Source organism: Glycine max, chromosome 11 (assembly GCF_000004515.6).
Source record: "Glycine max cultivar Williams 82 chromosome 11, Glycine_max_v4.0, whole genome shotgun sequence".
Taxonomy (NCBI): Eukaryota; Viridiplantae; Streptophyta; class Magnoliopsida; order Fabales; family Fabaceae; genus Glycine; species Glycine max.
Window position 1 is genome coordinate 35,996,535 of NC_038247.2, and position 26,612 is coordinate 36,023,146.

General features: G+C 33.9%; 4 protein-coding genes across 10 annotated transcripts; all 4 read right to left on the minus strand.

Annotated features, from left to right (window-relative positions):
* Positions 1–638: 638 nt before the first annotated feature.
* On the minus strand, positions 639–1,076 carry LOC102667087 (uncharacterized). The gene has a single exon (XM_006591725.1). The coding sequence runs from the start codon at positions 1,074–1,076 to the stop codon at positions 639–641; it is 438 nt and encodes a 145-aa protein (XP_006591788.1).
* A 27-nt stretch (positions 1,077–1,103) lies between these two features.
* Positions 1,104–2,781, minus strand: LOC102667224 (protein FAR1-RELATED SEQUENCE 5-like). Its single transcript, XM_006591726.1, has 2 exons — positions 1,838–2,781; positions 1,104–1,602 (listed from the first exon to the last, which is right to left on the minus strand). Exons 1-2 carry the CDS (start codon positions 2,779–2,781, stop codon positions 1,104–1,106), a joined length of 1,443 nt encoding a protein of 480 aa, XP_006591789.1.
* Positions 2,782–13,402: 10,621 nt separating this feature from the next.
* Positions 13,403–15,514, minus strand: LOC100775979 (uncharacterized). Its single transcript, XM_003537400.5, has 2 exons — positions 14,950–15,514; positions 13,403–13,817 (listed from the first exon to the last, which is right to left on the minus strand). The coding sequence occupies exons 1-2, from the start codon at positions 15,230–15,232 to the stop codon at positions 13,633–13,635; spliced, it is 468 nt and encodes a 155-aa protein (XP_003537448.2). The 5' UTR covers positions 15,233–15,514; the 3' UTR covers positions 13,403–13,632.
* Positions 15,515–18,608: 3,094 nt separating this feature from the next.
* Positions 18,609–25,019, minus strand: LOC100806282 (protein PTST, chloroplastic-like). Of its 7 annotated transcripts, none has more exons than NM_001369280.1 (10): positions 24,730–25,019; positions 24,307–24,414; positions 23,170–23,210; positions 22,739–23,042; positions 21,555–21,644; positions 20,652–20,720; positions 19,803–19,908; positions 19,513–19,601; positions 19,030–19,142; positions 18,609–18,939 (listed from the first exon to the last, which is right to left on the minus strand). In NM_001369280.1, the coding sequence occupies exons 3-10, from the start codon at positions 23,187–23,189 to the stop codon at positions 18,837–18,839; spliced, it is 894 nt and encodes a 297-aa protein (NP_001356209.1). In that variant the 5' UTR covers positions 23,190–23,210; positions 24,307–24,414; positions 24,730–25,019; the 3' UTR covers positions 18,609–18,836. The 7 variants fall into 7 exon arrangements, with proteins under 7 accessions (NP_001356209.1, NP_001356208.1, NP_001356210.1 ...); NM_001369279.1 differs by having other exon boundaries at positions 24,307–24,417; XM_041006428.1 differs by having other exon boundaries at positions 18,659–18,939; positions 23,170–23,178; positions 24,730–24,972.
* Between the last annotated feature and the right edge of the window lie 1,593 nt (positions 25,020–26,612).

A 26,612-nucleotide genomic window follows, 5' to 3' on the forward strand; every position in this document is an offset into this window, starting at 1 on the left:
ATTCAACACAAATATAACAATTTGACACAATAACACTTGTTCACGGAACAATTGATTAATTACATGAACATAAATCCAATGTACATATACATACATAAATATTACAAGTTCAGTGTCCGCTTAGGTCTACATGCGTTGTATTAATTGTCATTAGGCTTAAGTATTGTTGCATTCTACCTACACATGCAGTTGGCCATTGTTTTGCCTCTGGATACGCATTGCTTGACCACAACAATGCCATAGGCAGTAAGGGACAACGATCTTTCAGAAAAACCTGTTGTAAGTGAAATTACAATAATAAGTTAAACAAACAAACCAACACATTCAATAATTGAAATTATTTGAGTAAACGAATTTTCAATGGATCTGAACAAAATGACTGCCATACACATGACCGACGCATATTATGCGATGCACAACAGAATCGGCCGGTGGTCGACTTCTGAGAGGAAAAAATGTGAAGCTCTGTTGGCGTGACAATGATACAAGGATTACATTATATCTTGACGCAATTACATATCCCATATCCGTTATATCCATCCATTTTTCCATACTAACCTAAATCACATAACAAATACACGTGTCAGTCATATAAACATTACTTATGTAAATAAAAAGCATAAAACACATACCTTGGATTACCTATCCAGGTGTAGGGACAACCTCAGCTGTTCATATCTCTTCGTGCCACCAAAGATCTTTATGTAGTCTTGTGACCATTTTCCAAGTTCTTTAATCAATTCATTACGCATCATGGCCCAACACTCTTCTCCCATACCCAACAAAGTGGAAACTGACCGATATCCACAATTACCATCCACTTTCACATCAACAACATCCTCAATGAAACCATGCATAAATGGCGGAAATTGATCCAACATGGGGATCATCCTTGCTGGCTTCGGTGGTGCAAAAGATGATGCACTAGGTCTGACTGAGGTGTTGCTGTTTTGAACCGAATGATAAGCATCAACATACTCCCAATAAGATGGATCACGCTTTGTCGATCTTTCGCTTCTTTTCATTACCTTTTCTGGGGCACCTTTCGTCCTAACCTTTGTTGGAAGATGGCACATAGAGGTCTCATCGGGAAACACAAATTCTCAGAGTTTACTCTTGAAAGTAACTTTCTCGCAAACATCAAGTTCCTCAAATCTTTTATGTATTCTATCAATCTCTTCCTTGATGCTCACTTTGGCCTCACATAGCCCCTGGTCTGAAAAATTAAGTCTCCTCCAGTACATATGGATTGCATCCAGTGGGATGCTACCACCCTCGTACCTTTGTAGCTCGCATGCACAAGGAAGACCTAGCGTGGTTCTCAAGACACACCCATAAGAAGACACATTGTCTTTCAAATAACGTACGCGCTCAAACTCAATCGAAATTTCATTTAAAGCGTACCTTGACACCATTCCCAGAAGCCTCTTGTATAAGGTTTTCTTAAAAACATGACCAACGACATGCGTACTTATTTCGAATGATGCTCTAATTTCAGTGTGTTGCAGCGTCATCATGTTGTTCATTGCATCCCAAACACTACAGAGGTCTCCAACGCTATTCTGTAATATCTTCTTCAAAGACCAATGAGCAAATTCAATCCTACATTTAAAACACACAACAGAGAAGACAAATTAATAACAATAATGTTCCAAACAATCATTAAAAGAAACTTGACTAATATAATAAAACATTTAAATACCTATTTTTTTTTGTGTTGCCTAGGTGCATCACCTTATTCGTCCAGGCCAAGATAAATTTCTCCTTGTGTGGGACAATCCATGTCTCACATACGTAGTCAGTGAACATTGGCCACGGGGAACACGCTACTTGAAACCTTTGAAGGTGCTCAGAGAACTCCTGTTCCGAAGGACAATCTACCAGGTTACCCCAGCTATCCATTACGTACTCCCAAGCATTCTTCTGACCAACAAGTGATTTACACTTTGCCTTCACATTCTTGTCTATGTGAAACCTGCACAACAAATTCTTACACTCCAGAAACACAACTTTCACAGCATTCATCAGGGCTAGGTCCCTGTCTGTGACAATAACAACAGGAAGGCGATCGTTTCTTAAAAAAAGGCCTCGAAACCGTTCCAATGCCCATACAAGATATGCAAACCCAGCAGAGAAAGTCATCCCGGTTGGTGTCACCCCCACAATGTCAAGCAATGGGAGCCTGTACCTATTTGTTTTGTAGGTACTGTCTATCAAAAAAACAAGATGACATGCGTTACATAACTTAACTGCATCTGGGTGACACCAAAACAAATCACGCACCACATCTCCATCCTTCAATCTATGCCAATGAATGTATTGGTCACGTTCAAGGAGCCTCATTAGGTGTTGCATTTCACTGTCATCTCCTCTGATTGAAGAACGGTATGCACTTCTTGCATTGTAGATTTGTTTGATTGTGGTGCAACTGCTGCTATTGTGCTCCTTCAATGTTAGCAGGATGTTTCTTGGTTTCACATTCGACTTCGTCATATCAGCAATGATATTCTTCTCATCATCTGTCAATCTCCCAGCATATGGATGTCCAACTAAGGTCTTCGCCAATTCATGGTTGTGAATCCCACATATCAGCTTCACCGCCCAACCTTCACATCCGTGCACTGGTTTTCCACGAATCTTAAATGGACAACCACATTTTCTAGTACCTGTGTCTCTTCTAACAAATTCTTTCTTCCCACCCTTGTGCTTACCGCTCCTTTCACACCCAATTAACACAAATGAAGTTCTTCCTCTGTTGCCAGTATATGTATCAGACCTCATAATTACTGCAACAAAACCATTTTCATGGGAAATCGTTCAAGCCCACTTCAAAACATCTTCTCGGGTTTCAAAGACCTAGGACACAACCACGACATATTAATTTTTACACAAATCATACATTAGACCAAACAATTAAAACTGATCGACATGATTACCTGAGAAGTATTAAAAGCATTTGAACAATCAACATGTGCTTCATTCACACCACAATCTTCTTCATTTTGAAAATCCATATCAACTTCTTCGGACATCGCACTGTAATATGCCCATTGATCTTCGTCCATCTTAATTCAAAGTATAACTATCACCTGATTCAACATTCAACTAAATAATTTGAACAATACAGCAACCCAAAAAAATTTGCAAACTATGAATATCAAACTAATTCAACATTTGACAAACTCACACAAATATTTAATCTACATATACATAACCAAATTCAACTTTTAATTACATAATTCCAAAATTATAACCTACAAAGCTCATTTAACCAAAAAATACCTCAACCTAGGCAAAAAAAATCAACAATTCAACCAACAAATATATTTTTATGTTTCACATAAATTACAAATAGAATTAACCAAAATAACATTCCAAATAATCTTAAAACAAGAAAATCATAAAACGAATTACTCCACGGAAGAAGCTGTCTTCCGCAGTTGACATTACAACTACGGAAGACAGCTTCTTCCGTGGAGTCTCGCGGAAGACGTCTTTCATGAGTCTCCACGGAAGAAGCTGTCTTCCGCAGTTGACATTACAACTGCGGAAGAATGCTTCTTCTGTGGAATCTCACGGAAGACGTCTTCCACGAGACTCCACGGAACAAGTTTTTTTCTTCTGCTCTTGTAATGTCTTCCCTGGAAGAAAATTTTTTGCGTCGAATCTGAAACACTTACACCATTCTACTACCAAAAATAAACAATCAACCACACAAAACCAGCTACGTACCTTAGTTGACAAATATCACACCAAAGCAGAGCACAAGCACAACCAGCACCGACAAAAATCGCACAACACAAGCACCAGAACAGAGAAAACATACCAGAATGGAGAAAACGCGCACCGGAATGGAGGAAACGCAGGAGAGAGAAAGCAAAAAGGAAGAATGAAAAAAAAAATAGATTTTTATAAAAGGAAAACGTACAAGAGCATTTTTGGGTTTTTTAAAAATTGCTGGGTGCACCAGCAATGTTGCTGGGTGCCCCTAGCAATTCCCTTAAACTTAATAAAGCTGTACATACCCTATATGTTCTATTGGGCTCAGGCGCGGGATATGCTAGGTGCACCCAGCAATATTGCTGGTGCACCCAGCAATTCAATGAAAGGTCAATTTTGCCCTTCAGTTAAAAAAATAAAAAGCATTTTTTTTCTTCCCGGAAGCATTCTCTCTTTTTCTCACTGTGTCTCTTCCGCAAAAAGCTTCTTCTCTTCTCTCTTCCCCGACAAGCTTCTTCTCCGCGAGCTTCTCCGACAGCCCTTGGACCCATTTGCTTTCGAGGTAGGTGGCCTTCTTCTTAGCTTTGGTTTTGTTATGCACTACATTAGGGTAGGTTAGTGTAACGTTAGGTTAGTGGAACCTTAGGGTAGAAGACGGAACCTTAGGGTAGAAGACGAAACCTAGGGTAGAAGACGAGAGGGGAGAAGACGAGAGGACGCCGGAAAAAATGGCGGAAATCGCTGACGGAGGAGTCTTCCGGAAGACCCCTTAGGGGTTCTTCCGGAAGTTCCGGAAGAACGTTTTCCGGAAAGTTTCCGGAAGAAGTGTTCTTCCGGAAGTAACCAAACGTCTTCCGGAAGAACACTTCTTCCGGAAGACTTCCGGAAAACGTCTTCCGGGAACTTTCCGGAAGAAGTGGTTCATCCGGAAGAATTCCGGAAGACTCGCACTTCCGGAAGAAGTTTCAAACTTCCGGAAGACCTTTCCGGAAGAACCCTTCTTCCGGAGTGTTTCCGGAAGAACCACTTCTTCCGGAAGTGGTTTTTTTGTTTTTTTTTTGTGTTTTTTTTTTAAAATTTTTTTTCAACAGAAATTGTTTTGTTTTTTTTAAATGAATTATTTTATTTATTTTGGTTATTTTGTTTTTTAGATTTTATGAAAAATGAAGTTTGGGTTTTTGATGTCATATTTTTTTTATAATTTAAATTGTGTATTTTTACTAAATATTAATTTGTAAATTAATTTTTTTTATAAAAGTAGTTGTGTTTGTTTTTGTTTATTGTTTTTTTTTAAATTAGTGTTTTTTCTTTAAAAATGAAGTTGTCTATTTTTATAATTAAAGTTGTGTGTTTTGGAAGTTTTATAAAAATACTAATTTTTTATAATTAATTAGTTTATTTTATTATAAATGAAGTATTTTATTTACTAAAAAAATTGTGGATGTTTACTAAATAATTTTTTTTTTACATTAGTTGTTTAATTTTTTTTAAAAATTAAGTTGTGGATGTTTAGTAATGAATTATTTTTATATTAGTTGTGTTTTTTTTTTTTTTATAAATGAAGTTGTTTAATTTTTTTTTTAAAAAATTAAGTTGTGCATGTTTATTAATAATTTTATTTTACATTAGTTGTTTTTTTTTATATAAATGAAGTTGTTTATTTTTTTAAAAAAAAAATTAAGTTGTGCATGTTTATTAATAATTTTATTTTACATTAGTTGTTTTTTTTATATAAATGAAGTTGTTTAATTTTTTTTTTTAAAATTAGGTCGTGTATGTGTGAAAATGATTTGATTTAAGTTAGTCTTATTTGTTTATAAATAAAGTTGATTTTTTATAAAGAAAATTGTGTATATTTTGACCGAAAAAAAAACGTGTTCGACATGATTTACAGATCATGGCCAGAACACGAGGTTTAGGTCGTGCCATAGGTAGATTTGTAGGCAGAGATAGAGCTGCTGGCGAGGATGCTGGCGATGTTCCCGAGAGGCGTAGGCCTACTGCCTCAGCCCGTAGGCTACGCGTTCATCAGATGACTACGGAGGGACGTGATATGGCTGAGGACGTCGCTGACATGACTGATGATGTCCCTGAGCAGCCTACGGAGGCACCTGAGATGCGTGCGGACGCACAGGGTGCTGATAGTGGTGAGGGGTCAGATGGTGATGATGCTGCAGAGGGATTCCCTGGTGGTCCACGTGACCCGTCAGTGCTCACATCATTTGCCGAGCATGTTGCACATGCCGTGTGGAGTGGACAGGTATTTTAATTTGTTAATTATTTGTCATTGTTTATTTATTTGTTTATGATTAATTTTTTTTTAATAATTGTATAATTTGTACTTCAAATCAGGAACGTCCTGATTTGAAGTTAGTGTCACATGGGAGGAAGCTGACACTGATTGGGAGGCCAGTGCCTGAGATTGAAGGCCTGGTGGCTGCCACAGGATTAAGTCCACTGATAGATTGTTCAGTTATTACTGGCGATCCTGGACTTATATCCGCATTTGTGGAGAGGTGGCACAGTGAGACTAGCACCTTCCACCTTCCAGTAGGAGAGCTGACGATCACATTGGATGATGTGTCGTCCATTCTACATTTGCCCATCACTGGCGCCTTGCACAGTTTCCACGCTCTTTCTACGGAGGAGGCCAGATTCTTGCTCACGGAGTTGCTGGAAGTGTCTGCGGAGGAGGCCAGAGCCGAGACAGCGCTCACACGTGGAGCATATGTACGATTAGGATGGGTTCGTGACATTTATGAGACCAGATGTCAGGCCCGGCGGTGGATTGTCGCAGCTCGCGCTTATTTGCTGCACCTTGTCGGTTGCACTCTTTTTGCTAATAAGAGTGCAACATACGTGCATGTGGTCCACCTTGACGCTTTCCGGGACCTCGCTCATAGTGGTGGTTACGCTTGGGGGGTTGCCGCGCTGGTTCATATGTACGACCAGTTAGATGAGGCTTGTAGGACCACCACCCGACAGCTTGCGGGGTACTTGACGCTATTTCAGGTAAATTTTGTGTTTATTAATATGTTAGGTTCGATTATGATTTAAACATGTTTTTATGTTATGTTAACCTCAATTATTGTGTAGTGCTGGATCTATGAGCACTTCCCTAGTGTGCATCAGTGCGTGACTGACGACACATACCAGGAGACGTCCCCACGTGCTTCCCGGTGGTTGACGTCGAAGGCGCACATGAAGGGCATCACAGGAGCACCCTACAGGGCACGTTGTGATGGTTTGACCGTCACAGATGTGTCCTGGTTGCCGTACACGGAGCATCGGGGTGTTAGGGCGTTTCAGGAGATTTCATCGTTCCAGGGTCAGCTCAGATGGGGTCCTATGATCGTCGCAGTTCGACCGGAGAGGGTGGTACGCCAGTTCGGTTACATCCAGAGCATCCCTCCGCCGCCTGTTAGTGCACGATTGTCACAGGAGCAGATAGATGACAGGTGGATGGAGTTTGCGGATCACTTACTACCTGCGGGTCAGCCTTGTTTAGTGCCTGGGCAGGTATCTGCGGATTACATTGAGTGGTTTTTCCGCATATCTCACCCTTTCATGACACCGACCCAGGCAGCTGACCAACAGAGGGATGCACCAGCTGCAGACCCTGAGGACTACATACAGCCGCCCAGCCCCCAGGTTCCAGTGGCATTTGACCCCCCTCCATATGTGGTAAGATTATTTGCGCGTTTAATGTTTTATGAGTTGTTGTTTATTTTGAATTTCATAATAAATGTTTTTACTGACTTTGACAGGATGATTACGAGGGATATGAGGCGATTGCACAGAGGTTGGAGCGTGTGCTCAACCTTAGGATAGTCACTGCAGGCACAGAGTTATATGACATTATGCAGGACTGCCTGACGATCGCGAGAGGGGGACCCAGTGCTGATGGGACGGTCAGGGCTCGTCAGAGACGCCGCACGGACCATTGATCATTGTATTTATATTGTTGTGTTGTAGTTGACATGAATATTTGTAATTATTACAGTTTTTGTTTAATATAGTTGGCGTGTTTTGCACAGTTTATTATTTTATAATATAGTTTGTTATTCCGATTGTTTGTGGTCCTTAAGCGAAGTTTACGGTTGTTTTAAATTTATTTTTAAAAAAAGGGAACCTAGAATCATGAGTTTTGTTTGTAAGAATTACATAAAAAATAAAAGTTTTTAAAATGATTAATAATTCATAAGTGAACCCTTTTTCCATGTTCAAGTACCCATGTTTGGGATTTTTTTGCGTGGGTGTGCCTGTGCCCTGAGACAATGGAGGGCGGCCATTTCTCATGTTTGGACGTCAAAGAATCCAAAAAAAATAGTCCCGTTCCCCAGTTCCGTCAACTAACACGTCAAAACAAAGTCTCAAAATCCAAAAAACTACGAAATGAACCCTTTTAACAATTAAATTTTTGGACCACTGAAACAACGCATTCAACTTTATTATGGGAATTAAACACGCCGTAAACATATAAAGGTTACATCAACAAAAAAACAAAAAATTAAACATGACATTCAGTTGTTTAGCGACGTCCCACTGACCTCGTCTTCAACATATTTAGTAAAGACAGCTAAAATTTCTATTGGTCCATATTTTTTCCAGTAGTTAGATTGTACTAACACCTTCAGCAGTTCTTCGTTGGTGATCAGCTCATTTATTTCATATTTTATAACCGTATCTGAATACTCAAACCGAGCTGGTTGGCGGAAAAACAATCGTCTTACCGTTTGTGATTCGTGAATTCCAAGAGGGGGGATCCCTTTAGGTGCAACTTGCTTGATTAAATTCTTCAGTTCATCGATGGTACATGTTGAAGGAATTTGAAATTTCTTAGGATTTTGTAGGTACTGTCTATAAAAAACACTAGATGACATGCATTGCATAACTTTACTGCATCTGGGTGACACCAAAACAGATCACGCACCACAACTTCATCCTTCAATCTATGCCAATGAATGTATTGATCACGTTCGAGAAGCTTCATCAGATGCTGCATTTCGGTATCAGCTCCTCTTATTGAAGAACGATATGCACTTCTTGCATTGTAAATTTGCTTTATCGTGGTGTAACTGTCGGCATTGTGTTCCTTCAACGTTAGCAAGATGTTTTTCGGTTTCACCATCGACTTTGTCATATCAGCAATAATTTTCTTTTCTTCCTTAGTCAATCGCCCGGCGTATGGATGTCCAACTAAGGACTTCGCCAATTCATGATTATGAATCCCACAGATCAACTTCACCATCCAACCTTCCCCTCCACGCACTGGTTTCCCACGAAGCCTGAAGGGACAACCACATTTCCTACTCCCGGTGTCTTTTCTAACGAATTCTTTATTTCTACACTTGTACGTACCACTCCTTTCACACCCAATTAACACAAATGAACTTCTTCCTCTGCTACCGGTCTCTGTGTCAGATCTCATAATCACTGCAACAAATCCATTTTCATGGGCAACTGTTCGAGCCCATTGCAAAACATCATCTCGAGTAGCGAATACCTACAACGCAACCCTAACACATTAATTTTCGTACAAACCATCAATTCAACCAATGACTCAAATTATCTATGATTACCTGAGATGTATTAAAAGCATTTGAACAATCGACATGTCGTTCATTCACTCCACATTCTTCTTGATTATCATAATCATAATCCATATGAACTTCTTGTGACATCGCAAAGTCATACCTCCATTGATCTTCGTCCATCTTAAGGACATATGCATCATACACAAGTACATTCAAATTATCATATAACCACATCCAAAAATTTACTACACCTTAAATAACAAACATATTAATAGGACATATGCATCATACACGACTATATTAAAATTATCACTATATTCTAAATTTATAACTACATTATTTACTTAAACTAAACTTATCACTATAATAAACAACTAATAAAACATTTTTGTACCATTATACATTTAAGTTACCTAAATCATTTAATATTATACCATTATACCTAATTAAATCAATAATCCACAACATATATAAACCAGAAATAAAAAAAAATTATAAAACAAAAATATATATATATATATATACCATTATAAAACAAAAAAAATTATAATCCACAATATATATCATTATACCTAATTAAACCAATAATTCATTATTAACTAACAGAAATATATATAAAACAGAAATTAAAAAAATTATAAAACAGAAATTAAAATAAATTAGTAATAATTTAACATTCCGGAAGAAGGTCTTCCGGAAGTTACGAAGGCCAATTCCGGAAGAAGTGCTTCCGGAAACTATTTCCGGAAGACCTTCATCCGGAAGTGGTCATTCCGGACCTTCCTCCTTCTGTGCCTAAAATTTCTTCCGGATACATTTTTTACTGTTTTTCTTCTCTAAAAGCTAACCGGAAAACGAAATAAACGCGTACCTCCGACAAAATAGGAACAACAGCCACTAATAAAACTTCAAATACGGAACACGGGACCACCAAATCTTCAAATACTTCACTTCACGGGACCACCAACAGACTGCTGAAGGGACCACCACCGAAACAACAGCAAACGGAAGAAGAAACAAAGCAAACGGAAGAAGCAACAAAGCAAACGGAAGAAGAAAGAAAGAAAGCGCAGTAAAACACAGCCTGAAGACGTTAATTTAAAGAAATTTACACAAGGGCAAAATCGTCATTACATACGCATTAAAAAAAAACTAACTTCCGGAAGAAGCTTCTTCCGGAATGTTTCCGGAAGACAACGGAATTCTTCCGGAAGAAGCTTCTTCCGGAAGACAATGGAATTCTTCCGGAAGAAGCTTCTTCCGGAAACATTCCGGATGACGTTCTTCCGGAAATTGTCTGTGAGTATTTCCGGAAGACACAAATTATTCTTCCGGAAGAAGATTCTTCCGGAAACTTTCCGGAAAAATTATTTCCGGAAACTTTCCGGAAGAACCTTCTTCCGGAAGAATAATTGCTGAAGGGCAGTTTCGCCACTTCACTGTTTGCTGGGTGCCCCAGCAATAATGCTGGGTGCACGTAGCAACTCCCCTCAGGCGCTTAGCCAGTCAATGATCTAGTCCCACATCCCATCCATTTGGCCCAAACAAAAAAAAAAGAAATTATTACGTAAACACTATTCAAATTAATAAATGCAGAGTTAAGAAAATGAAACATCGTAGCAAAATCAAAACTTGATATATGTAAATGTGTAATATAATATGTTTTTACTTTTTAGAACCCTGCACAATTTAATTGTTAATTGGATGTCACTATAAGTAGTACTCATCAAACAATTTCTTATCTACTTTTGGCATATGGCCTGTTCTTTTCACACATGGACAAACAACTCAATGCACCCTTTTGAGATCTTATTTCACGTGACACTTTATTAATGGGGTATTTTTTAGATTATATATTCAACCTTTAAGTACTTACTACTTTTCGTTGTCTCCCCCACAAGGCCACAAGAATAATGTACGTGTGTGTTTTAAAAGAACGATTTTACTTTAAACTCCAATAAAATTAGTCATTAGTCAGATGACTAGTTAAGAAAACATGTGTATATTTATCTTTTAATCTATATAATTTAAATATTATTTAATGGTTTATATTTAAACATGTGTATATAGGGTTTCTAAAAGAACGTTTGTTCTCAAGAGCCTGAACATTGAAGAGAATTCCTTGAAACTTATATCAGTTCGGAGTATTGAAAAGAAAAAGAAAAAAACACACATCTATTATATTATGCTGTTCCATTTCAGGTAAGTACTCGATTAGGAGGCTTGCAGTTATAGAGAGAAGGTCTATTCCACTAAAGAATTCACGTGACAGAAAATTTTCTACTTGTAAAACAAACAAAGATAATCTTAGAGCCATTGATATACAATCCTTCTTAGATATGAATACTCCTCTACTCCATTACTATCTGTACATGATGGATTTTGGACCATCTTAATGAGTTGTTGTGGATCCTCTCACGGAAAATTGGCTATTGTATCATGCATTCTCATTATTATATCTTGTATCTCCCATTGCATTTCAAAAAATTTATTTTGAAATATAAATGTATACTGTGGAATGAATTTTTCGGAATGCAACAGGAAGTGCAGGAAATAAATGTCTCCAAAATATTAGTAGGCCAAACTCTCTCTGGTAGGATTAAGATGCCCATGTGGAGAGTGTTGCTAGGTGCACCAGTTTTATTGCTTGTGCATCCAGCATTTTGTGTTAATTCTAAAATTTCTCTGCCTTAAAGGTATGCGAGTTCATGGTTGATCTGTATGTTTAAATTATATTTACGGATTACATGATCCATATATTTCATACGGATCATGTAATTCATAAGTATAATTTAAACATACGGATCAAATTGATCCGTATGATTTGTACGGATGAACTTGATCCGTATGAGTCAAACAGATCAACTTGAGTGAAGGACATTTTCGTCCATTCACTTAAAATACTGGTGCATCCGTATGGTTTGTACAGATGAATTTGATCCGTATGAGTCATACGGATCAACTTGAGTGATTGACATTTTCGTCCATTCACTTAAAATACTGGGTGTACCAGTAATAATGCTAGGTGCACCTAGCATAACCCCCATGTGGAACCTCCCATCTCAGAATGGGCCCTATCAAAGCCTGCTAGGCCCAAATCATATATATTGATGGTAAGGAAGAACATTTCGGCTAGGCAGTATTTAGGAATCTTGAACGCCAAATGAACTAAAGTATGACGCATTTTATCTCTTACAAGGAGAGCAATTTTTTAAAATAAATAGATATTTATGTTAAAAAATTCAATGGAGAGATATAACATAAAAAAGGTGGATAAATAGTTAATTTGATCATGATCAGACCATCTTTGAGGGGAAAATTGTTATCAATTGACAAATTGAAAAAAAAAAAAAAGAAATTGGAGAAAACATGCGTTGCTTTGTTTTGGGGGGCATTGAAAAAAATCAGATTATCATATAAAGTTATAATTTTATAAATAAACATTTTGATCTAAGGTGACCCAGGCCCCAAGAGAAATCGGCCCACGTTAAAGTTGTGTTGTTCTTCAGAAGATCTGTTATTCTCGTGTTGGTGAAAGGTGGAACTGTGGAAGAGATTATTGTACATACAAGGACTACAATATTCGGAATTTTTATAAAGTAATAATATTAAAAGATAGAATTCTTATATTCATATATTTTCTTTCTCTTCTATCTTATTTTCATTTCATTTTTTTATCACTTTTCTTATTTTCATTAGAGTTCAATAATTATACATTAACATTATCATTCAATTACAAGATACTGTTCACAGTGACTATCATAAAAATTAATAAATTTAGTATATTTGGAGACTTACCGTGATTGGATTGTGAAGAAATCAAATCACATAAGACATGCATATTTCATGTCGAATAGATCATTTTAGAACACGATCTTGCTCCTGAACCTCAATTGGTCAAACCTATTAAGAGACGATTTTTTTTAGTCCTATATGGTAATGAACTAATATTACTATTGAATTAAATATTCTTCTCTTACCACTTTCTTACCATCCAGAAAAAAGAAAAAAAAAACATTATGAAAGATAATTCTTTAATTCCCAGCCTTCAATTACTAGAATCCCATTCCACCTTTTATGCTTCTCTAGAAATCTAGGACCAGTAATTAAACGTTGGAATTCAAAGACAATATCAGCACATGTTGAATGTAAAGTAACCCATGATATAAACTTCCAAAGAACGAGCATCTTTTGTTTATACAATGAAGAAGCGAATAACCTAAATTATTCAATGTTATTAAGTTGTCTCCGGGAGATTGGGCAAAACATATGAATTACTATAGCATAGTTGCCACAATCACACTCATATATACTATATAGTGACTAATTAAAGCACAATCCATAATACAAAGGGAACTTATAACACCTTTATATCTCAATGGGATACGATTTTTAAACCAAATGATTTATTCAACCATGCCTTCCATCCATGGCCACCACTGCTCTTGTGAGACGCCAACTCAGATTGTGGTGCTGCCTTTGAAGATGAGTACACCTGTTTTTTGCATAGCACAAAATTCCTCACTCCAAAAGATCCTATCGGTTCCAATGGACTCAAAGCTATCAAAGATATCATATCAAACAGAACAACTCTTAATTAGTTTGTAAATTAAAATAAAATAAATATCAACTAATGCTTTTGAGATATTGATTAAGAAATTAAAAAAAAAAAGAATTTTTTTATTGAAATACGTAAAATTGAATTATCTATAACTTTTTTTTAATGTCTTGTTATGATTTTTAAATTTTTCGTTGAATTTCTTAAACAATGACTTAATAACTTAAGAATACTGATTAATTAAGACATGTAAAATATTCACATGGAACCAAACTTCGTAATATATGGTGTACACTGTTCTATCAATATAGAGCACATGACACGTGTTATGTGTGGTAATTTAATTACTAGTCTAAAACCACAAAAGCTATGGTTCATGTTCACTCCTCCTTTAATACTTTGGTACAATAATGAGCAGTTGAGCACAATAAGACAATCATTTTCATTTTTCAATTAAGAATATGACAATACATTGAATGACTATATATATATAAAGTTTATGTTGTATTTTAATTAAATTATGAAACATTTGCTGAGAAAAAACAAACGACAACTTGAGGAGGGACATGAAAACATCATAGGAAGAAATAGGAGCCAATGGCCATACATCATCAAAACGGCCTTTCGGATCCAACATGCAGAGAGACCAAAATAAGAAAGAAAAACAAATACAATTTGATGCACCAAACGGAAAGCGATTAAAAATTTTCAAAATGACAATTTGAGAAAACTCTACAGGTGTTCTCAGTATTGTTTTATAATTACGACGGGGAGTTAGTTTCGCATGAAAACCTACATAAATATGATTTAATTATTTTTTAGTCATATAATTTAGTATTTTTTTATTCTTGTAATTTTTTGTTTAATTTAATTCTTATTAATTATATTTATTTTATTTTTCGTCCTTTAAGATTCAAAATCTCATTTTCTAAGAGACAAAACGTAGATGCAATGCCAATCAAGTGCCTTTGATGTTATTTTTCAAAACAGAATTGAAGTTTAGCCATGGTTATCTACGTAATAAAAGCTTACATAAAGTTCAAGATAAACTACCAAAATGAAACCATAATTTTGATTAGGAAACAGCATAAAAGTTTAGTCTAATTCCAAAAAAAGGGTAGAGAGGAAGCATACCATCAAAGCCAGCATTAGCACAGTAAAGAAGGAAATTGGTGGCATCAAAACCAAGAACAGGAAGCCTCCCTTCACGGGAATAAGATTTGAGAGCAGTATCAATGACCCCAGAAACAAGCTCTTTCTCATTCACCACAAACCTAATAGGCCCTGCACTCCCCATGATATTGATGTTCACCAAAAACCTCTTACTCCTTGGTTTCTCATCATCATAGCTTCCCTTGTTCTTGTTGTTCTTCTGCAACATCACCATCTTCTCAAAACCACTCTTCTTCATCATCATGCCCTACGTAAGTGGCACTACTTTTGGAGGAGAAAGAGATATACTCAAACCCAACATTCAAGGCACAGTAGTTATTAAGAGGTTTGAAGAAGAAGAAGAATGCATTAAAGCACAAGCCAGAACAAGAATAACACCAAGAAGAAACCACCCTATATAAACATTAAGGTGTACATGCGTGTGTATGTGAATAAGCTTGCACTCAATGCTTCTGCTTATATATTCATTTCTTGGCCCCAACTATATTAATAAAACATTAGTTATTTTCAGGAGAAAAAAACACATTATTCGGACTTGTTTTAGATCGTTCATTAATATACAGATACACATGCACACTTTATTCGAGTTTTTTTTTCTTCCCTGGACCTTCTTAAATAGTTTTAAAGTATACTAATAGTAAATGTGCATTTAATATATTATATTAAATGTATATTTATTTATTTGATTATTAATGTGCATTTAAGTAGCATCAAAATATTACTTCTTCCCTCCTACTTTTTTTAACATGATATTAGTCGACATATTTACTAACATTGCTGACTATTCATCTTTGCTATAAAACCTAGCCTGATTAAATATTTTTAGTGTGAAATTTCCTCTCTCAACTTAACTATTTTTTGTCATCTACAAAACTAAAATTCAAGATTTTAGGTAAAGAATTTGAGTTCAATATCACTTAAACCAATAATATAATAATCCCTCCCATTTTATTTTGTGTACAAGATTTTGGTACAGAAATTTAGATATGTAATTAATATTATAGATTTTATTAAAATTATTATGCAATTTTTATAATATTTTTTTCTTTTATATTAATTGGACTATCTTTTATTTATACTTTTTTTTGTTTTCTCACTTAATGATGAACGATAATGGATATATTAAGAAAAAAATATTTAATACATCATCAATATTATAAAATCACAATTAAAATGAAACAAATAAATTACTAAAATGTCTAACAAAATTGAATAAAGGATATATTTTAAGTACATACGTTTACCCTAAAAAAGTATATATGTTTTATAAATATTTTAAGTAAATTTAATTCCTAAAAGTTTTTTTTACTGGTTAAATAACTTCTTTAACCATGGGTATGATTGCCAAATTGCTCTAATAGTTAATTAGATTATAAAAGTTTATTCGACTAACTTATAAATTAATTTGACTAAAATAAATATTTATTTAACAAGGTGACCAAAAATAATTTGTTTAATATACAAATTTATTTTGAAAGTTTCTTTCTCTTATTTTCATAAGCTTAGCCACTCAACTAGCTTATAGTTAAGCTATTAGTTTTTATATCAATTTTATCTTCAATAATTTACTTGAAATATCTTTTTTATTTTATTTTAGTTTTTTTCTTTCAATTGACACTATTTGATTTGATGGAATAGTTATGGACACAATAACAAAATATAAAAATTTAATGAGTAAAGGTGGCATATCCATTTGGTGCGAAATTCTTTTTGAGGGGTTGCATGGAGCAGGCAAGTTTCAATCGTGCAGTGAAGGAATGGATGGATGGGGCAGGTAAGGTCTTAGAGAAAGCTTTGTTTATTCTTTGTTTGTTTTCATTCATAAACTAATTTGTCCAAGTTAGCATATATCTAGCTCCTAAATATTCCATATTTTATGTTCTTTCCTTTGAACTTGAGGAGAAAATGGTAACATCATTCTATCCTATAATTCCTATTGTTAATTTGCTATTGTGTCTCTGTCTCAGTCAGATACTAAGCCTCTCACTCTCTCTTGCGTTGGCGTACAGTAAGTACACAATTTTATTTTATTTTTAAGAAGATTGAGAAACTGAGTATTAACCGTATGATATGTTTTTTAAGTAGGTGTGGAGGTGAGGTTTAGGTAATATTATTTATTTATTTATTTATACAGCAAGAACAAAAACCTTTGCAATGTAATTAATGATAGGAATAAATAATACATATTAAAACACAGAATGTTTGCGTGCAAAGCTATACCACTTTGCTGACTCTATCATGTTGTCATTTATTTATTCTAGGAAAGAGGTTAATGTTAATATATTACTAGTATAAAGATTTTTACATTATTAATTAATTAGGTATATCGAAAAAATACATTTTTGAGTGACTAGTGTAATTAAGCTTTATTTTTATGTAATTAAATTTATAACAAGTAAATAATTTTAAACATATGAATTATATTTTTAATTAAGAGATTTTATGATATGTATTGCAATTTATAATATAGACGTAAATTGCAACAAATATCAAACCCTTTTTAATTGAAAATTACCTTTATGAAAAACTAAAAACAAAACAGGCTAAAAATCATTTTAATTTTTAATTTTAATTGAAGAAAATTATATATTTTATGCAATAGTCAAAATATCTTTATTGTCAACGGCCAACAGACTAATACTATTCATATTTTATTGGTCAATAATTTGACAGGTGGATGATTATCGCTCACTCATGGGTTATGAATAATATTTGACGTTTGTCGACAATAATTATTAGTATTTATTAATTTTTATCAGTCAACAGCAATTATTATATAAACTAATATTTTGATCAGTAAATTACACCGAATACATATTTTTATATAATTTAAATTTATCATAAATAAAACCTTTTTGATATATAAGTTATATTTAATTAAAATTCATAACAAATATATAATTAAATAATAAATTATTTAAATTGTGTTATAAGGATTTTTAAATATTAATTATTTTATTTATAAATATTATTTAAATTCAATTTAGATATAGAAATAAAAGATGATAGATTGAAAAAAATGATAATTTGAGACAGAGGAGAGAATTGCAATTGAGCAGATAAGTACTAATGTGAGTAATGTCCATGCAGGATGCCACACATTGTTACCGGCACTATGTCATGTTCATTAACAACTATTCGGATAAAATGTTTGAATTGCAATTGAAAATTTCAACTAAACACACTAAAACTTGTTGTTATGCAGGAGATATAAGTTGGCTCACTGGTTGGGAGAGGGGAGCAATCATGGTTTTGAATCTCCCAAAGTGATATTTTTAACAAAAACTAATATTTCCCGATATAAAAAATAAAAAAAACATGTTACACTTTAAAAAGATTTGTGATATAAAGAAAAAAATTAATTATGAAAGAAAAATTAAGCTTACTACATGTTGGAATTAATTTTTTTATTTATAAATACCAACTTCTTAAAGGAACTTTAAAAAATAATATTCTCCAAACATGAATTTAAAATGAAATTACAAGTACTAACAAGATTCAACCTAGCTGAAAAATAATTGAATCTCTTAAGCATGTCAAACAAGGTTTAACTGTTAAGGTTTAATTGTTAACCCGTGAGTACGTAAAAAGTTTTATAGAAGAGGTAATATTCATTTTGATCTCTGTAATTTTTATCTGTCTATTAAGTACTATCAACCAAGAAATACCCTTAGCTGAAAACCTAAAAATATAATTGCAGATCAAATAGTGTAGCAACACAAAACACTCAAAAAAGTGTGTGTGCCTATACACCAAAGAAAGAAAATTTAAATAACTTTAAGAAAATAACACTCAAGTTTCTGCTTATGTATCAGTTACTAGGATTGAAAATATGAATCATTAATTCATTACTCAACAACTAGCAAATTATTTTTGGTTAACCCTTCACCAATAATGGGAAACTCTGGTGACAGATGCCATTCACCATCTACTAAGAATTTGATTTCATACCTACATAATAGTTTTTGTTTTTGAGTTAGAAGAAGCCTCCATGTTATAAAGTCAGTTCAAAAGCTTCAGAAAGTTAACAAAAAATAGTACCTTCCTGGCCTAAGCAACAATGTAGTTGAAAACCTTGTGTAAGAACCAGTATACTCAGGTGAAAGGTGCTCTCCTTGGCTCCAGCCATCAAAGGTGCCCATAACTTGCACACTCTGATGGAAAATAAAAGTTCATACAGACAATTTAGGCATTAGCAAACACATTCAATTTCTGAAACCACACTATACCATAATGTTGCATAGACATAGACTTCATGAAACAATTATTTTATATCCTAAACATTAAAAGCCAATGCTTGGTGCTGAAAATCAAATTTGTACAGATTAGTGTACTTATGTAACATTAGTATCAGTCTACGCAAGCAAGGATGCCATATATATTTCATGGGATACATTTTCTAGAGAAATCAAATCTCACATTTGAAATAGCTTGGTGATATATTATAGGCAAAGAAGTTTTATGTGTTTATTGATCAAGCTGATTCTTATTGAACATTTGGAAGTCTAATCTTGAAGTGTTTACCTCAGCCATGCCAACCCAAAACACAGAAACCTCCTTTGATTGTGCCGCATCAACATCCTTTATTTGTTCCTTCAGTTGTTCATTTACAGCTATGTAGGCAAAAACAACACATTTGCACTGATAAGGACACAAATGGGGCAAAGTTGGCAAGAAAAGACCATTGCTGAGAAGCTTTATTAGCATATTCCACACAAACATTAACACAGTTATCCAGAACTAGGAAGTACACTTGTTAATCATATAGGGTTGGCTCTAATCATGAGTAGTAGTCAGAGCAAATACCACTATACCTTCTAATCTAGCAACAAGGTGAGAATGAATGTACTTTCCATTGATCTTCCTTGAACCTTCTGGAATACCACATTGAGCTATTTCTTCTGCTAATCTGGCCAAGGCCTACCCCAAAAGTAAACAATATCTTAGCACCCAATATGATGAAACAAATGAATTTCAGTGAGAAAAGCAAGTGTCACACATACTACAATTAACAATGCAAGCTTGCAGAGCTCAATAATTGATTGGATAGAGAATCAAACTTCAATTTATCTGTTAGATGACATTCTGTTTACTCATGATCAAATTAATTTAATTGTTGAAATATTTTATAATTTACAACAATAAGTATCTTAACATTTTCAGACACCAAATTTGATATTATATATTAAGGTTAGTTCAAAATTGTAGAAACTTCAGCAAAATTTTGAATTAATATTCTCCCATTTCATGTTTATCCACATAGTTTCTAACTAATAATAAGCTTAATAACATATGCATAAATGTTGAACAATTAAAATGCTAAAAATAACATGATTTATGTTTTTAATATCAATGGCTTGGAGTTCTTGATTTCTAACAACGAAAAGAGAATAGCACTACAGCAAGCACACTGAAGGAAGAGTATTCATAAGGTGCAACATCAGTATAAAATGGGATAGAAGTGATAAACCACCATCAAAAGTCATTTAAAATTTCAAGAGTCAATTCTCAAATCAATAGCAATCAAGATACAGACATAGTCATGAAAGGTATACTCATTCAGTTATGCAGTATGAAAACTGTTGGTCAACAAATGTCAAACAAAGAAAAGTTGGCAATATAAAAACAGCATAAAAAGTGAGAAGGTGGCTGTAAATTTTAACCTGAATTTCAAGCTCCATGACTGCAAGTTCATTTTTGAATTTTACCAATGCATCCTCCGTTACATTCAACTGTAGAGGCAAAAAGAAGTCGGTACAGGTTCTAAGTGTAAGGACCTTTGCCATTTATACATCTACATTCTATCCTCAGACTATGGCATCTAAAAATACTGGGAAAATAAATCTCCCCAAAAACTCTTCAGTGTATAATCAAAAGTCGGTATAACTTATGAGTTCAATAATAAAACCTATACAGATGAGCCCTGAACCAAAAAATAAAGAGAAGTGAATAGAAAAAAGGCTGAAAATTAGAAGGCTCGAACAACTTTTAACAAAAACATAATACAATTATGCTCAACTCATGCTGATGAGGAGAAAAAAAAAACAGAAGAATATTGGAAAACAAGTCTATTCCCAAGAAACTCTCAGCATTTGTACTTCCATTTTATGGCAAACAATATCAGTCAATGATGATAGCTTTTAGTAATTAAATTCAAAATAGAATTTCAGCTCTAACCGCTTATGGAAATGGACTATTATAATTATCAAATTTTCCTGTTTATCCATTTCTTTTACCAGCAAAATAACAAAAAAATATTATCATGGCTTAAGTACCACATTGAGCTTCTTATTCTTCTGAATATGGGATTCCTAACATTGTCACCTCCTTTAAGAGACGATGTTTAAGGCGGCTTTCACTCTACAATTGACCCAATGGTAGCCCTTTTCCCTCTAATGAATTCATTCACCTATCAATATCATAATTAAGAAGATGGTACATCCAGATTGAATTGACTAAATCCATCCCATGTATTATTGACATCCCATACATCTTCTTCCCAATGATCCATCTACAGTTTGGCACAAATGCAATATATCTATATATATATATATATATGCAGATACCTGTCTTTTTAGGAACCGATTTTGCCGGTTGGCTTCACTAAGCTTCTTAGTGAGTTTTGCTCCCTGTGTGTCAGCAAGCAGTGCCATTATCTGCTCAATAAGATTTGAAACAGAAGATCTCAGTATGATTTATTAATCCAAGTTGCATACACACACAAAAAAAAAGGTATCTTCAACAAGTGTAATCACCCAGGCCAAAAACACACTAACCATTTCTTAGAATTAGAGATAATTTAAGCCCAATAAAGTAAACACGCAAAAACATGCAAATTCACCATATCAAAGTATTCCCCAAAATATTCAAACAAAAGAAGTGAAAAAGTACAATTAGTCACTACCATTGTTGTCTGTTCAAAATAACTGCACAAAATAAAGGGTGTTTAGTTTTTGGAACTTGCTGAAACTATTCCTTCAGGTTTGATTTCTGTCATTTCAGAAAGTAATAACCCAACAAACAACAAATGTGAGATCCATTTAAATAATATTCCATAGAAAAAATGCACTTGAAAATTGAAATAGTTTCTCCTTATTAGTTTTCCTCGATCCTTACATTTGCCCCAAGTCTATTTATTGTTCTGAATCTCCATGATAGGAGTATATAAATGGTGAATCACCTTTGGTTTAGGGAATATGTGATACAAGGTGGTGTTTCAGGATAAATAAAAACAGGCTAACCAGTAACCTCTCAACACACAAAAGACACTCCAAAGCCAAGTAAAGAAAAGACAGACAAAGAAAATAACACCACAGCAAATGAAGGAACTGATTCTAATTTCTTAGCCTATTTATTTTTCACTATTTTTTACATGCACATGATAAAGGTTCATCAATTCTCTATTTTAAGATTATTAAAGATAGGCCAACCTAGGTCTCTAACAAAGTGCAAATAGAATAATAGACTATCATCTAAACCCTTTTCAGATTTAGTTTTGCAGAAAAAAAATCTAAGACAAAAGTAGAGAAAAGAAGTGGTTAGTGGTTTTAACAGTGCAAACATTTTTGATGTTTCACAAGGTACATCACTGCATCAGTGGCTCCATATGCTCTCAAAAAAGAAAAAAAAATAGCATGGTTAGGACAAAAATTTCAATTTCAGGTGTTTGAGAAGTTACAAACATTTCTGTAATCATATGGAAGTTGTGGGATTTCAGAAACACAACTATAAATTGTATTTAAAAAAATACCTGTTCACTGGTAGGTGGTTTTGCCAAAGTTTCCTCTTCCAAGTCTGTAGATGGATCCTCATCCTCAATAGAATTATCTCCATATGATGCAGATTCCTGTAAACTAATTGGCATAGAATTTGCTCTACAGATAAAAGGCCTTCTAGGATACACTGCAGTAAAAGCTTGATGGGAAGAGGCCAATCTGTGAAAGTCCCATCTTGAACTCTGGGAAGCCACATTACATGGAAGTTTCTTGGTGCTTTCCCATCCTATCGTTCTTGAAACATTTGAAAAGAATATTCCCTGTGTTTCGAGATGAGACCTACTCAAATTATAAAAGAAATATGATAATTAGTATTGGATAATTCTCAACCTCAAACATGACAATAATGTACAACAATCTAAACAATTTCAAGGTTAACTCAATACAATATATTGTGTAAGTTTACCTTGCAATACTTATTTCCATTAAGAAGAGATTGTTATTTTCCTTGTCAAAGAGAAAACAAAGCAGAACATCAGGAGTCAGGACCTATTCAAGCAGGTATGTAGAATCAACAGAGTAACACCACAAAACCAAAATGTCAGGATAAATGACCTAATGGGAAAATATGAAATGTATTCCAAACGAGATGTTTCAAATTAAGTTGAATGCCGATTTCCACATTTACATCATAAACAAAAAGTTAGGAACGTTTTATGCATGACAGGTTTAGGCTTCAAAAGTGTGGGGATGCCAATTAATGCATCGCAACCATCTTATAAAATAAGGTGATACCACTTTCCATAATTATTTCCCCTTTCTTTTCCTTTGGTGATGGACAAATAGAGACCAAGATTTTCTCAGCTTGTAGTTATCAAATCAAGTGAATTTAAATAAATGTTTTTTGATCACCAAGGTGTCCCAATTAAAATGTATGTGAACTAATTATCTTGACAATTAAATTCAATTATTGCAAAAATTTTAAAATATCAATAAAGTAAAGTAAGTTGTGGAGACAAGATTTATCCTCAGCATCAAGTAGCTCAATTTTACATCTATCAAGTAACAACAATGTCCCTGTCCATCAACATAACAAATTTCCTTTTCCTTCCTGGTATAGCTCATTATTCAAAATTAATTCACACTTAAATTGTCATGGCTTACTCTAGAAAAAGATCAATCATATAGGTCAGATTTTCATATTGGCCTGAAACATCTTAAAATCCAGAGATTCCTCATCAATAAGGCATAATATTGAAATCTCTAACCCCAAAAAAGAGAAGCCATAAAAATGATTTACTTTTTCTTTACTTCTTTATTTCACTTATTGCTAACTACCAAAAACACAACCCTTTTATAAAGCATATCATTCCCAATCAACAGTGAACTCTAAAAGGGTGTGTCCAGCACAAAAATCATATCTCCAACACAGATTGACAAACTTCCACCATGGAAGGAGGCCCTAGTCCCCTAACATGAAGATAATCTCAACCAGCAATTGAAACTCCCATTTGGCAGAATCATCCACCAAAAGAATTTACAGTATGAGAAAGCACAAAAGCAAGTGAGGCCCACATAGCAACTACAGGATGATATTGCTCACCTTTTGCGTTGTGCTTCCATTCCAATACTTTCTTCAGACTATAGAGCATTAAACCTCCCATCAAAAGACACAATTTTTACCATGAACCTCTACTCAAAACAAGTTTTCCTGCTATAAACACAATTTCTTAATGGGAATTATGGAAACCAAATCTCTTCTGTTCTTGAATGGAGGGAGGTATTTAGAAGAACAACACTAACAAGATAGAAAAAATTCTTCTTTCATGAATCATATTGCTCACTGCAATTAGATGAGCACAAAACAGAACCAAATGTTTACTTAAAACCAAAGATGCTTTTGGTTGAGGCTGTGCATTGTTAACACTAAGCAACACCGTTTTGTCCACAAAAAAGGTTATCAATCAATAGAAACAAAAATCCAGCACAGTTGATGAGTGAATTGTAATGTAATGTAAGCACTTACACACACAGAGTGTGAAGAAGTGGAGTAGATGGTTGAAAGCCTTTCTGGTGCAGTGAAGTTGGTTCAGTTCACACCGCTAGGGTAGATGTTCACTCCTCTTTCGAGGCCAATAATGTTATATGTTAGTGTGTTTTGTCGTGAATAGTTTGGAAGTGACAACTATTATTTTTAGAAGAAGAAATGCACCAATATTCAGGCACGTGGGATTTTCAAATGAATGAGCGGTGGAAGATTCAGCTTCTTCTCACTTGGTGTACTCAAACCATACGAAAATAAGACTACAACACCAGACAACCTTTTCACTTCCTTTCCCTAATGTAAAGTGAATTTTAATTTTATATAATTTTTATTCTTATTAGGGTAAATACGAGGGACATTCTCAAAAAGTTGTTCCTAAACTTTGTAAATATCACATTTTTAATAAAAAAAATATAATTTATGATTCGACAATAAATATTATAATTTAATAATAAAATAATATCACAAATTTAATTATAAGACTAATTTATTATATTTTTTATATTTAAGAATTAAATTTATATTTATTATTTTGAAGGTATCAATTTGTTGTGAATGTATGTATACATGATTTTGTTGATGTCAAAAGAAAAATTAAACAAGACTTATTTGTTTCAAGATTAATACAAGATTATTTCAACAAACAAAGTCTTGATTCAATATTTCTTTAAGATCAAGCCTTGTCTCACAATGAAAGGTTTCAAGTCATCCAAGGCACATGTAATCGATTGTCAATGGTTTGAAAGTTTGTAATCGATTACACATTATATGTAATTGATTACCACAGACTCTAAAAACGTTGGGAAATCAAATTTTAAATGAAGAGTCACAACTGTTCAAGAAAAACAATTACCAAAGAGAATTTTCAAGGAATATCGCCAATAGTCACATCTTATCATTTGGATTTTGAATGGTCATCAAAGGCCTATATATATGTGCGACTTGGGACGAAATTGCAGAGAGTTTTCCTGAATCAAAATGTCTTATCCTCTCAAAAGAAAATGAGAGAGATTCCAAGAGAACTTCATTGTTAAATGCTCTCTCAAGAACTCTTGGGAAAACACTTGCAAATTCATTAAGAGTTCATCCATGGATCTTCATTGTAATATTCTTCTCTTGAAGAGAGAATTCTTCTTCCATTCTTCTTACTCAATGAAATTGATTAAGGGACCGAGGGTCTCTTGAGTTGTAAGGATTCATGAACACAAGGGATGGGTTGTCCCTCTGTGGTTCAGAAGTTGTAAAGGATTTTACAAAGATAGTGGAAATTTCAAGTGGGTTGCTTGAGTACTGGACGTAGGCACGGGAAGTGGTCGAACCAGTATAAAACTATGTTTGCATTCTCTCTTCCCTTATCTTATTTATGTTGTTGCAATCAATTTGTGTCTTGCATGTTTAAAGAACATTATTAAATTGATTGTTGTTTCTTCTGCATTCTAAGATTATCCCTCTTGAGTTATTGAGGCCACAAGGTCTAACATTTGTGATGATATCACATTTTTAAAGACCAATTTAATTATTTATCTTTTTTTATAATTTTATTGTAATTTATTTTTATCATTTATATGTGTACATCCATTGATTATTTATTCATTATTTTTAAAACAAAAAGAGTAAAACATCCAAAGTAAGGAAAGTAAGTGATATCAGTCCTATCCTTAATCAAAATTGACGATTAGTATTACAATGCATTTGTGATTTGTTATGAGTTTAATTTGTATATATATGATTAATGTAAAAAATTTTACAATAAAAAATTATGATAGATATAATTTTTAAAATAATTATTATAAAAAACAAACAAATTTATTAATGCATGTCAAAAAAATTTATTGAATGAGTGAAGATCACTACATGACTTATTT